This window comes from Pristis pectinata, chromosome 5 (genome assembly GCF_009764475.1).
Source record: "Pristis pectinata isolate sPriPec2 chromosome 5, sPriPec2.1.pri, whole genome shotgun sequence".
Classification (NCBI taxonomy): domain Eukaryota; kingdom Metazoa; phylum Chordata; class Chondrichthyes; order Rhinopristiformes; family Pristidae; genus Pristis; species Pristis pectinata.
Window position 1 is genome coordinate 101,125,893 of NC_067409.1, and position 15,685 is coordinate 101,141,577.

Genomic DNA, 15,685 nt, shown 5'->3' on the forward strand with positions numbered 1-15,685 from the left:
CCAAATGTATCACCTCATATTTTTCAGGATTAAATTCCATTTGCCATTTTTCAGCCCATTTTACCAACTCATCAATATCATTCTGTAGCAAAAGACTATCCCTCATTATCAACACTGTCAAATTTCATGTCACCTGCAAACTTATTAATATAACCTCCTACATTCATATCCAGATTGTTAGTGTATATAATAAACAGTAAGCGTCCCAGCTTCAATCCCTTTGAAACACCGCTGGTCACGGGTATCTAATCATAGAAACAACCCTTGACCATCACCCTCTGCCTCCTATCACCAAGCCACTTTCAGATCCAAATTGTCTTGGATCACTGGGGCCCTTACCATTTGGACCAATCTTCCCCGTGTGGGCTTGTCCAAGTTCTTACTGAAATTCATGCAAATTACACCATGTGCACCACAATACACTTAGTTACGACTTCAAAAAATTCAGTCAAGTTAGTCAGAGAGGAACTCCCCCTAACAAAGCCATTCTTGATTAATCCCGAGCCTCAGATATTTGTTCAATAATTTCTCTTCCACTGATGTTAGATTACCAATCTTTAATTGCCTGGCTTACTTATGCCATTGAACTTGAATAAAGGCACCACATTTGTTGTCCTCCAGTCATCTTGCATGTGTTTTGTGGTGAAAGATTTGTACGTTTCTGTCGGAGTCTCAGCAGCCTCCTCCCTTGCCTCCCATAGCAGCCTGAGATGTATTTCATCAGGCCCATGGGATTAATCCACCTTTAAGACTAGTAATATATCTAATACCTGCTCTTTTTCAATGCTAGTTTGTTCTAAAATTCCATTGTACCTCTCCCTGAATTCTCTACTATGTCCTTGACCTAGTGAATGCAGATGAGAATTATTCATTTAAAAACTCACCTGCTTCCTCCAGCTCCATGCACTTAGGTCTCTACTCTTTCCCTGGTTACCCTCTTACCCTTGATATACTTATAAAATGCTTTGGGATTTTCATTAATCTTGCCCATCAGTGCTATTTTATACCCCATCCTCACCCTTTTAACTACTCATTTAAGAACCTCCACCCCCACCACCCACACTTTTTATACTTCTGTAGGGCCTCTCCTGTTTTCAGTTCTCTATACCTGCCAGAAGCTACCTATTTTTCTTTGTCCAACCCTCAATATCCCTTGGCTGCTTCATCCAAAGTTCCTTGGACTTGTTAGCCATACTTTCACCATTATGGGAATATATTGACCCTGAATATTCACTATTTCATTTTTGACTGACTCCCACTTACCTGCAAGTTGCTGCTCCCAGTCCACTTTTATCATATTGAAATTGAACTTTCTCTACTTCAGGACCTTAGTTTTGAAATATTGGGCTCTATAATTGCTGTGTTAGGCATTAAATTAGTATTGCTAATTGATGAGATAACCTGCTTTTTGGGTATACTTTCAGCAGACTTGCACATGCAGGCCCTAACACCTTCACCAACATGACGTTCAATCCAATTCACTCCACAACAGTGTACATGTGGTCTTCATGGGGAAACAGCTAACCCGGATCAGGGCAGCATCAGGAATTTCACCCAATGAAATGCGATGGACTCTTAACCTCACAATCTACTTTGTTTGACCTTACACCTTATTGTCTACCTGCAATGCACTTCCCTGTAGCTGTGTCACTATTCTGCTATTATTTTATCCTGTACTACCTCAATGCACTGTGTAATGAATTGATCTGTATGAACAGTAGGCAAGACAAGTTTTTCCACTGTACCTCTGTGCAAGTGACAATAATAAACCAATACGAAGGACAGACAAGCAGCACAATTACTTAGCTGTGAGAAAAGTGAGAGAGATGCATGTGGATGTCCCACCAATATGAATGAATTATCTGCTGTATGGCTAATGATCTGCATCATGTGAACACAATGGCATCCATCTACACCTCAGTCTCAGCCCATCAGCTGCTGAAACTTTCAGTCATACTTTTGTTACCCTTAACTTTTAGGGCATGCTTCTTGCCAACTTCCCACATTCCACCCTTTGTAAACTTCAGTTCAACAGATACAGTGTTTCTGTTTTTTCTCAAAGCCCTTCGTTCAAGAAAACGACCTAACACCAACATCTCAAGAGTAATTATGGAGACAAATAAATGCTGGCCTTGCTAGTAATGCCTGTGTTCTATAAATAAATGAAGAAAAAAATCAGATGAAGGTGCAAAATGAAGTAAGAAGGTCACAGAAAGTCTAACTCACTGGAGAATTTTGGAATGCACAACATGTCAGGCAGCATCTGTGGAGAGAGAAAGTTAAAATTTTAGGCCAATGAATTTTCATCAGAAATATTTTTGAGTGTTGAAATGGACAAGAGAAGCACCCAATGTGATGTTCAAAACAGGTGACAAACAAACATGTTTATTTCACTCATTCCATTTAAAATAATGGAACTAATTACCAAGAGTAAACTTGATCAAAACTGTACCTAATTTTTGAATTCAAAAGGTGAAAACCAACCTCTCAATTACTTTGAGAAATTGACATCCTACTTGGACTACGTTCAAAGTTATTTCTGAAAGGGAGAAGGCAAATGTGTAGATTAACCTCCAGCAGCTCCGGAGCTGGGTACCACAAGTTGGGATGGTGCCAACTGGCTGAGGGGCCACCGGTGGGAACACAAACACCATTACCTTGAGAGGGCATAGCAGATCCTCTGGCACTTGATAACTTTGCCCTTGGTGGAAGTAAGGTCGCACTGCTGCTGTCACTGTCCTCACAGCCATGCACAAGATTGCAACAGTGTGCATCTGACTGACAGCAAGCAGAGGCTTGATGCAGGTCACTGCAGCCCACTGACTGTGAATGACCAGCGCTTCTGCTGTCAAGGAAACTGAAACCTCCTCTATCATCTGCTGCACCTGACCTTTGAGGAGACCGTCTCTTTCCCCCTGGCAAGGACAGGTTCCAGATTGTGCTAGAAGTCGAGCAAAAACCCCGTGGAAGACTCCTATCTCCTGCCACCTCATGCAGGCCTTCTGCCTTGCTGGAAAATGTGCTTAACCATGACCATTTGCATCTGTTTCAGCCTTTTCAGGTAGGTGATCTAAAATGAATAACATCTGAGTCCTCTGAAGAACTAGTCGTGTGAGCCACCCTGTGGAGAATTGCCTGATTATCGGTTTCCCCAGCCTCAGGTCTCAGTAGGACCAGGTGGAATGTACACCTCTATACTACCTTCTGTGGTGTTGGGATCTGACCTAGTGCATGGAAGTGTCCAGTGTAGTCTCTTCCTTACCAGTCTTCCTCCTCTAGGACATGGGAAGGGGATTTGTTGGCCTGATGGCAAATTCTGTGATAGAGGAATCTTAATTCAACATTGCCAGTTGGAAAGTGATGGAGTTCTCCAGGCCAGCAGGCAAAGATGCCAAGGATGTGGTGAATGATGGAACAGGTCTCAGCTTCCATGGCAGCTCAATGTGCTGCATCAAACCTCTGAGCGAGGGGAGGACACAGGTAAGAGGGGCATCTAAACTGGACAAGGCACACTTAAAACAACACAATTGTGTGAGGGGTACCAAGAGGCAGATTAGCTAAATACATAGTCATTCACCATGAATTTAGACACTCCATGTGGTACTTGATCCCACGGTTGTCAGCATCTGCTCCTCCAGCTCAAGGGGCTCCCTCCCAACTCTTAAGCAGGTGATGGTTCCACGACAATTTATCCTAGAAGACAGATAGGAGAGGTTACTATAAGTGTTTTCGGGAGATGGTGTATTTTTGCCTGAGAGGAAAATGCAGCAAGGGTGTATGAGTGTCATGGTCTGGTATTGGCAGATGTTTTTTGAGAGCTACTGCAATATCAACCGATATTGATGGAGATAATAGATCAGATTAGGCAGCGGTAGGTTCAATGGTCATCAAATTAGCATTGCATGTTTTGGTCTGTGATCAGACAATGATGTTATCTAGCAGGTGCCGGTGCCTGCACCGGAGGCCTTGCCACAATTCATTGAGCTTGTCCGCCTGATGAAACGGTTGGAATGCACACATTTCTTGCACAAGGCATGGCATAGAAAACAGTGCTCCAGGGGCACTGGGAAATACAGACACAGGTTCCCTGCTTACAACCATTTCAGTACACATATTTAAGGGCAGAAGAACTTCTGGACTACTGAACATTACCACAGTAATTCTGAAGTTTTATAATTGATCTCATAAAGACTGAACATTAAGGTGTAATTTATTTCAAAGCCACCAAGTGGCAGTCATGTTTTCCATTACATTGTGAGCATTACATCATCATTGAGATAAAATAGTCTTTTGCCCAATACATTCATTGTCAGAGGTCCAGTATCAGTGTCACAATTAGCTTCGATATAATCAGGCTGTTAGTGTGGACACACTGCCTTGTGTGGAAGCACAATGTACAAATAGGATTGCCCCCAAAATTAAACTCTGATCTGTGATGAGTAATTTGAGGCAGGGCAGTAGTGCCAGGTGCATCCAGCCCAGAGGGGTTAAGATCAGTCCTGTTCCTATTCCTGATCCTGGAGATTGGGCAAGGACTGGATTGGATGACAATGATATTGCCACATTTCACCATCCCGTTATGGGGAACCTGGGAAGTTCTTGGTTTACAAGCCTGCAACAGTTCAAAGTATGTCATTTTTGTGACTAATTAAACCTGATGAAATCGACTAGGCCTTCAAATACCAAATTCCAAGTGGACAAAGAGTATAACTGTGCAGTGTTGATAGGAAGGATGGTTACGTTGTTTTAGCAATGGCACTCAAGGAGAGAACAGGCTGACATAACACAAAACATAAATGAAAATCTCCAAAAGAGAAATAGGAAGGATGCCTGGGAAACGATGGTGTTCTCTTTTGCAGAGATACCCAGGTCTGGACGTTCAGGGAGAATGTTCCAGAACGTGGGGTAATTTTGGGTAGTTTATATGCACTCAACATGATGCAAAGGAGGCTACAGTGAACAGAGTGGTGTGGGGGAGTGTGAGCCTGTGCACAATTACCATGGGACTTTAGGAAGTTGGGAACAGAAGTGCCAAAGATGTGAAACAAGGCTGAGACAGGAGTTGTAACTGGGCTGAAAATAACGAGGTATGAGTTAGTTAATGATCCAGAAAACCAGAGTTCAAATTCTACCATGGCAGTATGAGAATCTGAATTCAATTAACAAAACAACTGCAAATGAAAAACACCTGAAAAAAAATAGAAGTGACTATTAAGCTGTTGGATTGTTATAAATATCCCCGCTAGTTCACTAACATCCTTCACAGAAGATGAAAGTAATTTTCAAATGCAGTGCTGTTTCCAACTTAACTCATACTTGTTCATTTTCTTCAAAAATCCTCCAGAGGATGGATCTTTTAAAGTTCAAAACTGGAAGCATTGGCAACCCCACATAAACATTTGATAGGCTGTGCACAATTATGTCATACACATTGTACCATCCTTTTCCAGTAGCACCAATAATAATTCTCATCTGTAATGAACTAGAAGGAATGGACAAACTGATGCAGGTAAAATTATAAAAAAAACAAATTGCAAACGTTTAATTGTAACGGATGGCAGAGGAAAATATTTACAACACATTCAGCAAAACAATCAATATTGTACAAAAGAAATATACATGAAAAATAGACTTAAACTTAAAATGATGAAGAGGCTATAATGCATTTATAAAAATGTGAAGTTTTAGTGTCAAGACATCCAGTTTTGAATTCTTGTTTTCTTTCTCATGCAGATTTGTTTCATGATACCCTTCAGTATAAGTTCATGTTTGACTTAAACATATTACATAGCTAAAATACTTTGTTTGGTGCATAGCTTGCATTCCACAACAACCAAGTTGTGATGCAACTCCTCATGGTCAGATAAAAGGGCAACTCGCTAAAGAAATCAAATGACTGTTTAGTTTGCAGTACGAAGTACGTATTTTTAATATTTATTACAGATACAACAGAAGTCTTCATAAATAGAGTTGCATAAAATGTTAAAGCCACAACATTGCACATGGTATGAATTAAAACATAAAATACAATGAGTGCATTTACAGTACATATTCCTCCTTAACTGCTCTGCAATCTGAATAGCAGGTGCAACTCCAAAATCCCCCTCCAGAAATAAAAGAGCATCCATGGCTTGGCTCAGGGGGAGGGTTCCAGAATGGCAAACCAGCATTAAAAATACAGACTGAAGGCAAATAACGGTCTATATACAAGTAAGGCTTATGCATAATCAGAGCAACAGAATTCGTTTCTATCATATGCAAAAGATCCATGGTTAAAGTCGCAGCAGTAAAAACCTGGGCCGTATCTGGCCAAATGCATGGAATTATAATTTAAATACATCAGTGAAGCCATTGGAAAGGTTTATGACAAGTAAAAATCATACATTTTCCAGGAGGCCACTTAATATTCAGTGGCATACTTGATTAAAATCAGTGACAGGGGAAATAAAAGAAACAAAAAGTTCTTTGCTGGCTAAATTGTAATCAAAATTAATGTTTTCAAACTTTTTGAGAGTTTAGTTAAATATATCAATTATGATTTGTTCTTTATGTTTTCCAAGATGATGTGTGAAAAATAGTTTCCAGCAATCAGAAAAAGAATACTGTCAAAATAATGAGAATCCAGCTGGTTGTGTAGAGCTTATGTGGTCCTCTCCACCAGCTTTATGTTGCATTGGTGGCACTGAATCCCAAGTACTGTTTGTGCAAGGTTTCTTGGTATGCAATTCCACACAATGACACATGAATATAGCAGCCAATTTTCTGTTTCTAACGAGTCAACAGCTGACTGGCTGAAGACACTGTCTCCAACTTTATTGGCAGGTGAAAGAGAATGAGCAAAAAAATCTCCTTTCTAGGGTCACACTCTTGGCAAGAGTCTACTTTGTAAAAAGTTCTTTATGCTACCAACTGGCCGAACATCATTCTGGTGTTTGCGCCGCTCAATGAACGAAGTCAGTCTTGACGTGTTTAGTGTTTCGGTATTTCTGCTGACACCTGACTGCAGCCAAGGCTCCTGTAAGCACACTGCAGTCGAGGGTCGTTTGTTTGGATCTCCCTGCAGTAAGAAACAAACATAATCTTTGGCAGCTTGACTGACCCCTCTGAAGTAGTCATCAGGGAAGCTGAAGTCCAATCTGCAAATGTTCAAACATGTTTCCTCCACACTCTCATCCAAAAAAGGAGACACTCCGCTAAGAAGGACATAGGCAAGTACCCCAACACTCCATATATCTGATGTAAGACAGGCAGAATTTCCTAAAATAATTTCTGGAGCTGCAAATTCAGGGTTTCCCAGCAACTGGTGGATGTAGTATGTTGTAGTTAGCTGCATGGTATCTCCAAAGTCAGCAAGCTTGATGAGTGGCTTGGCCCTGCTCAGGTCCACGAGCACATTTTCTGGCTTTAAATGGTAGAAATGTATAGCCGGTTAGTAATAGCAAAGCTCATTACACATTATAAAAATAACCATTAAACATAGACCTTTCAAAAAATGTCTTCATTATTAACTAACAAAATATAGTTTAAATTTGAAACTATAAGATGCAACATTAGTGACTAACTGCCTCAGTAACAATGCATCAGTCTTTTTCTGAAACATGAACTTTGCAAGGGTGAGTTGATATCACCAACCTTTATATCCAGGTGAGCTATTCTGCAGTTATGTAGATACTGTACAGCTTCCAGAGTCTCTCTGAGATATGATGCCACCTTCTCTTCAGTCAGATTTCCCCACTCTATTATATAGTTGAGAAGACAACCTTGGTCTGCTCTGAAAACAAAAATACTCAAATTTAATAAACCTAATTTTGGAACTATAGTGATAGATAAGATAAAAAGAAAATAACTGTATTTAATTTCCTTCTTTTAAGCATTAGTATGCATTGATTCTGAGGCAGCAATTGATCTACTCTCACATCTCTCTGCTCTCAGGCTAACGACAAAATGTGCAAGGCTGTTTAGGGTGAGGCACTTTTCAAATTTCTCTTGCTTCCTTCTGTCTTGTACATGACCACCTCTTGGTTGGCTCAATGTTGTTAATGCTAAGATTGCAATTTTGGTCTGCATAATTGCAGATGTTATCTTGATCACACCTCTACAGCACAATGATTGAGTACTTAATTAAAACAAAAGCTGTAAGCTAACATGGTAACGTCTGCAGGCCTCTAACATTAAAAAAAAAGCCTGTTCAATGGAAAGCAACTCAACATTGATGAAATTAGTATGATTGCAAATCAGATGCAAACACTTAGCTGTTAGGGGATAGTGACTCTGTTTATGAATTCTTTCCATCACATTATGACTGTCTATGGTAGCAACGTAATCCCCAACCAGAATGAAATTATTGGTAGGAGTCACATATTGGACCCCTATAATAGCTATAATGGTGGATGAAGTACAAATCAAGAAATAATGGGGGTTCATAAGAAAGTTACTGCAAAATTAGTGGGTGATTTTAAATATCATACAGACTGAACAAATCAAATTGGCAAGGATCACCTTGAGAACAAGTTCTTAGAGCACAGTTGGGTGATTTCTTAGAGTAATGCATTGAGGAACCAACTAGGGAGCAGGCTACTTCGGATCTGATGTGGTGTAATGAGACAGAGAATTAATTAAACATCTTATTGTAAAGGATGCCAGAGAAAAGAGTGATCATAGCATGGTAGAATTTCAAATCCAGTGTGAGGGTGAGAAACCTGTGTCTGAAACTCGTGTCTTAAACCTAAATAGGGCAATTACAATGGTACAAGGACAGAGCAACAGACAAGATGCTGGAGGAACTGAATGGGTCAGGCCCGCTGAGTTGGCTGAAGTGAACTGGGAAAATGAGGACAGAGTTGGCTAAAGTGGACTAGGAAAATATATTAAGGAGTTAGATGGCAGAGATTTAATGAGAAATTTCATAAATCTGCACAAAGCTATATTCAGGCGAGGAAGAAATATCCCTGTCTTTACTGAAGAAGTTAAAGGTGGTATCAAACTGAAAGAAAAAACAGGCAATGGTGCAAAGAGCAGTAGCTGACAAGAGGGTTAGGAGCTTTGTAGAAACCAGCAAAGGATAAAAAAAAGCTATGAAGTAGAAGTTGGAAAATGTGAGTTAATTAGCAAATAATATAAAAATATACTGTAACAGTTTCTATAGGTATATCAAAAGAGTGCAAGTAAAATACACATTGGTCCCATAGAGGATGAGGCAGGGGAATTAGTGATGGGAATTCAAGAAATGGCAGAGATATTATTTTGGATTGACCTTCATGGTTGAAGACATTACAAAATCCCAATAATAATAAATAATCAAAGGACCATGGGGAGGGAGAAGCTTAAAACAATCTCTATCATTGGGGGAAAAAAAACAAACTGAAGGAGCTGCAAGCCGACAAGTCCTCTGGAGCTGACAGCTTGCATGCTTGGATCTTAAAAGAAGTGGCAGCAGAGATAGTTGATGTTATAACTGCAATCTACCAAAATTCCCCTGAATTCTTGAGAGGCCCCAGAGGACTGAGAAATCACAAATGTAACTCCAAGATAAGAGAGAGAAAAAGGGGGATGACTAGGTCTGTTAGCTTAACATCTGACACTGGGGAAATGCTGGAATCCATTACTTAGAAGGTAATAGCAGGCCATTTAGAAAATCATAAGATAATCAAGCAAAGTCAACATGGATTTATGAAATGCAAATGGTGTTTGGCAAACTTGTTACTGTTCTTTGAGGATGTAACAAAAAAGATTGATATATGGGAACGAGCAGATTTAGTATATTTGGAGTTTCAGAAGGCATCTGATGATGTGGCACATAAATGGTTACTACACCAAAGCATATAAAATATAAATTTTATTTATATTTTATAAATATAAATAATTTATATTTATAAATTAAGACTTAATCTAAAATAAGCAAATATATAAGATTTAATATATTGATTTGGAAAGAGGAGTGGTTAACTAACAGAAGACAGAGAGTCAGGATAAATGGGTAATTTTCCAGAGTGGCAAGGACACCACAGGGATCAATGCTGGGACCTCAACTATTAATAAACTATATTGAGGATTAAGTGTACTGTAGCCAAATATACTGGTGATATAAAAATAGGCAAGTCACTAAGTGGTGAGGACACAAAAAGCCTACAAAGGAACATCGATAGCTTAAGTTTGGTGGGGTGGGGGGGTGCAAAATGTTGGTAGATGGAGTGTAATGTGGAAAATTGTGAGGTTACCTGCATTGGAAGGAAGAATGAAAAATAAGTTATTATTATTTAAAAGAAGTGAGATGACAAAATGTTGAGGTACAAAGGAATCTGGAGATTCAAGTGCATGAAACACAAAAAGTCAGCCCACAGTAAACGAAAATCAAAAAAGTAACTGCAGATGCTGGAAGTCTGAAATAAAAACAGGAAATGCTGTTTTGACAAAGGATCTTGAACCTGAAACTTTACTTAAGTTAGCATGCAGGCGCAGCAAGTAATTAGGAAGGCTAATGCAACATTGACATTTATTGCAAGGGGTATGGAGTACAAGAGATGCTTTGATGCAACCTTACAAGGTGCTGGTGAGACTGCACTTGCAGTATTGCACAGTTTTGGTCTCCATATTGAAGGAAGGATGTTCTTGCATTGGAAACAGTACAGAAAAGGCTCACTAGGTTGATTGCCCATTTCATCATGAACCTTTGGAATTCTCTACCCCTGAGAGTTGAGGAGAAAGATTTGTTGAATATATTTAAGTGGGAGATTGACAGACATTTGAACAACCAGGGAGTCAAGGGAAATGGGGAAACTGCAGTAAACTGGTAAAATTGGATCAACCATGATCTTATTAAATGAGGAGCAAGCTTGAGTGGCCAGCTGGCACTATTCCTGCTCCTTATATTCTCATGGCAATTCCCCTGTCAATCAATCATATTGCTATACATGACCGAAAGTGAATTTATGGAAATAATTTATACGTAATTATATTGCAATTGCTGCATTTTTCAGAAGAAAATATCCCACTTTTATTGGGAAAAGTTGTTGCGATTTCTTTCAGACATTCTGTGTCTTCCAGTCTTAGAAAGGATTCTTTTTTCTGACAATTGACTTCGCTGTAAATTTTTCTGCTTTGAGCCTGTTCATATTCTGACCCTGACACACCGGTGATGCACTTTGGAACCATTAATACTGAGCCATGACAATTTAAGCACATAATAGATTTTCTTTACTAAGCAAAGGTATTCTACATTATTTCTATTATATTACCATGCTTTTAATTCATATCAAGCGAAAATCAGATGTCAATTAATACACGATAATGCATTTAATGTCCAATTTTTAAACATGTGAATATTGCACATTAACAAAAAAGTCAAAAGATTTCAAATAAAGCCAGCACTGCAAAATGTCTTCTGCCACAGCCAAAAACCAGCCTGCAATTATTTTTTTTGAATCAAAAAAATCAACAGCACTATTACAAATATTACTGAAAATGAACTTTAGGTGCTGGGGAGGATCATGATTTATCGAATTCCAATATTTTTTTCACTTCTTAACTCATTGTCTTTTACCAGAATTTCTTTTAAAAAATAGAAATACAATTATTCTTTACTGGCTTACCCAAATGTGTTAAGAAAATTCACAGGAAATGTATGTAAAAAAAAGTCTAACTGTATCACTCCAAGATCTGGCACTCAATGACTTGGAAGAAGATCAGCAACAGTTCATTAGAGGATAACTAGGATTCAGGGACTTAATTATAATGGGTAAGTTTGACATCTGTTTCCTGAAGATGAAGATGTTACGGCCGATTTGATTAGGGATTTAAAATAATGAAGTGGATGAATTGCTCTCCTGCATGAATCACAAAAAAGGTGAGATCATCCAAAAATGTAAGTAAATTCAGGACAAAAAAAAATGTTGGTCAAGCATTTGTGGGATGCAGAATATTCTGCCCTAGAATCAATTGAGGTGTTTACAAAGGGAAGTAACTACTTGGGAAATGAGTTTGAAATGATTGGAGAACAAGCAGTGGAGTAGGAATTAGAAGATAAAGTAAGATAAATTAACATGGTAAAATTTGTCATTTTAATTTGATAGCCCTTTAAGGATCTAGAAAGTTGGTATTTGCTTCCTGATTGAATCATTAACAAAAATAAATTAATTAGGTTATGCACAGATGCAGAACTAAAGTAGTGCTCAACTTGCTCATGGTTCCTAAGTGAGTTACTGTTCATATATAAAAAGAACATTCCTTTCCCCATACTCACACACAGTAAAGATGGTGCTGTAGGTAGAATTTGTGGGTATAATTCAATCTCAAGGAGTTCAGATGATGGTGAAATTGAGCTCATACTATGTAAATTCTATTACAGAGCTGCAGTAGTCTTGCAGTTAGTTCTTAAATTTTAATTATTCCACATGGGGATGTGGAACTTCTAAAGATAATGCAATTTTGTAATTAATTAGGCTATACATGGATGCTTTCCTTGAGTAACTATATACTAAATCTATTTTGCTTTGCATGCAAAACAGTGATGTATATAATTGGAAAGCCAAAAAATCTACAGATGGTGGAAATCTGAAATAAAACAGAAAATACTGGAAACACTCAGTAGTTTAGGCAGCATCTGTAGGAAGAGAAACAGAGTTAACTTTTCAGGTTGAGGACCCTTCTTTAGAAATCGAAGAGAGAAAACAAGTTAGTTGAAAGTTGTAGAGAAGGTGGGGGAGGGACAGATAGAACAAGGGGATCATCTTCAGTGGGGTGGAATCAGGATTGCCATGGTGATAAACTGCTGATGAAACCATCTGGTTGATGGATTACAAGACCAGTTAGCGAGAGAGACAAAAAAAACAAAGGGACCTGTAAATGTTGTAAGAGCTGTAGGAAATTCTTAGCATATCAGAAAGAGTTAATGGAGAGAGAAAAACGAAGTAAATATTACAGATGGATAGCCTTGCATCAGAACTGACTTGTTCTGAAACAAACAGAGTTACATGAAATTGTTGAATTTGATATCGAGTCCAGATGGCTGCAACATGCTTGTATTGAAGATGCTGTTCCTGAAGCTTATGCCGGACCTTACTGGAAGTGTAGGAAGCTGCAGAGTAGGAGTGGGATCAGAATTAAAGTGACAAGCAACTGGAAGCTCAAGGTCACTCCTGGGGACTGAACAAAGGTCCTGAATGGTGAGGATAAGATTAAAACAAAACAGGTTTTGCATTTCCTATGGATCAAGGGAAATTACCATGAGAAAGGGAGTGGCTAGTGGATATGGAAGGTGATGGAAATGACCTACTGCATATTTTTATTTTATCTGTGCAGAGTGGAAAGGCCCCAGATTTCTTTGAGTCAGTTTAGGCCAGTGGCAATCCAACAATTGTCCATTGGCTGATTTTATCCAGATGCTCCACTGAGCTGCAGGAAATCATAACTTTCTTGTTGTTAATAACTATAACTACCTCTATGGGAAAAAGCAGTTGTTTAAATCCAAAATATACAAACATCTTGAGATGTTTGAGACTGCAGATGGAGTATTGTGTTCAGCTTTGGTCACCCTGCCATAGGAATAGATGCCACTAAGATGGAAAGAGAGCAGAAATGATCTATGAGAATGTTGCCAGGACTCGAGGGACTGGGTTACAGGGAGAGGTTAGGTAGGCTAGGACTTTATTCCTTGGAGCGTAGGAGATTGAGTGGTGACCTTAGAGGTGTATAAAATCATGAGGGGCATAATATACAGTATTTTTGGGGGGGAATGAAGAACTAGGGGACATACATTTAAGGTGAGAGGGGAAAAATATAAAAGGGACCAGAGGGACAACTTCTTCACGCAGAGGATGGTGTGTATCTGGAACGAGCTGCCAGAGGAAGTGGTTGAGACAGGTACAAGAACAACATTTAGAAGACATTTGGACAGGTACATGAATTGAAAAGTTTAGAGGGATATGGGCCAAACGTAGGCAGATAAGACTAGCTTAGATGGGCACCTTGGTCAGCATGGATGTGTTGGGCCAAAGGATCTGCTTCCATGCTGTATGATTCCATGTATCTCCCTTTTTATTCTGTTGAGAAGTTGCTAATATCAAAGCTACATGTGATATTATCAACTTCTCAACAGAAAAAAAGGAAAGGACATTTTGCTGAATTGCCACACAATGAAAAATGTTATGAATCTTCAGTCTCTCAATTGATTTTTTTTTATTATTGTTAGTAGTCAATTGTTTTACCAGATTAAATGTGCTATATAATTGCAAGAGATTAGCAGTGCTCCTCTAAATGTTGCTCTCAGACTCTGATTGACCTGTAAATTTAAAGACATGGTAACACTCATAATAGTACATTTAATGAAAGGAGATATTTAATAATTATCTCTGGAAGCCACTTTCCCTTTGAACAATGCAAGTAAGGTGGATCTAGCATGTTATCACAGGAGCTGGATCCCACTATTCATCAATTTTAGGAAGTCTAGAATCAATACAAGTTACGATATTACAGTCTAGTTAAATATTAGGCCTTCACAGTATGTGATGCATTGCACTGCTGCCAACAATATGTGCATATGAATGTTTGCTCTTCATCTTTTTTGTCCCCCCCAACAGAAAAAATTCTGGCCTGAGAGTTGGTAGCACATAGTTTCAATTAGTACTTGTATATTTAAAAACTATATCAAACATTAATCTATCCTTGGTAGCTGACAATCTTAAACAAAATAGCATCTACCTCTTATTAAAGTAGAAAATAACAAGGAGCTATAAAAATGAAGTGTTTATAACAAAAAAATGGATATAAGATTTGGTGTAGTAAAATTTATAAGATTTGTAGATTAAATCTTATATATTTGCAAAATATTGCTTTGTTTTCCTTCAACAGTTGTACTTTTTGCTCTGGCATTATACTATAAAGAATACTGCAACATCCAATACCTGTTTTCTGGCACTAAATATTCAATACAGAGAGGCACATCAACTTAAGAAGTGAAACCGAGGGGGTAAAAAAAGGGTGGGTGGGGGGGGGGGGAGTGGCATTGCTATTCAGGGATAGTATCACAGCTGCAGAGAGGACAGACGTTGTAGAGGGATTGTCTGAGTCACTGTGGGTGGGAGTCAGAAACAGGAAGGGAGCAATTACTCTATTGGGAGTATTCTATAGGTTCCCCCCAATAGCTACTGGGAGGAGCAGATAAGTAGGCAGATTTTGGAAAGGTGCAATAACAACAGGGTTGTTGTCATGGGTGACTTCAACTTCCCTAATATTGATTGGCACCTCCTTAATGCAAAAGGTTTAGATGGGGCAGAATTTGTTAGGCGTGTCCAGGAAAGATTCCTAACATAGTATGTGGACAGGCCGACGAGAGGAGAGGTTATACTGGATCTAGTACTAGGCAATGAACCTGGTCAGGTGATAGACCTCTCAGTGGGCGAGCATTTTGGAAATAGTGACCATAACTCCCTGATCTTCAGCATAGCCATGGACAAGGATAGGAACAGACAATATGGGAAAGTATTTAATTGGGGGAGGGCTAATTAAAACTTTATTAGGCAGGAACTTGGGAGCATAAATTGGAAACAGATGTTCTCAGGGAAATGCAAAGGAGAAATGTGGAGGTTGTTTAGGAACCACTTACATGGGGTTTTGGATAGGTTTGTCCCTCTGAGACAGGGAAAGGATGGTAGGGTGAAGGAACCATGGTTGATGTGGGAGGTGGAACATT

At 39.0% G+C, this 15,685-nt stretch overlaps 1 protein-coding gene across 2 annotated transcripts in view; it reads right to left on the minus strand.

Moving 5' to 3' along the window:
* Nucleotides 1–5,568: 5,568 nt before the first annotated feature.
* Nucleotides 5,569–15,685, minus strand: part of trioa (trio Rho guanine nucleotide exchange factor a) — a 200,587-nt gene continuing 190,470 nt past the window's right edge. For both annotated transcript variants that reach the window (XM_052015752.1, XM_052015751.1), the window contains 2 exons: nt 7,633–7,771; nt 5,569–7,402 (listed from right to left, as the gene is read on the minus strand). In XM_052015752.1, coding sequence (XP_051871712.1) covers nt 6,860–7,402; nt 7,633–7,771 — 682 coding nt within the window. In that variant the 3' untranslated portion in view covers nt 5,569–6,859. The remainder of the gene's footprint in view (nt 7,403–7,632; nt 7,772–15,685) is intronic.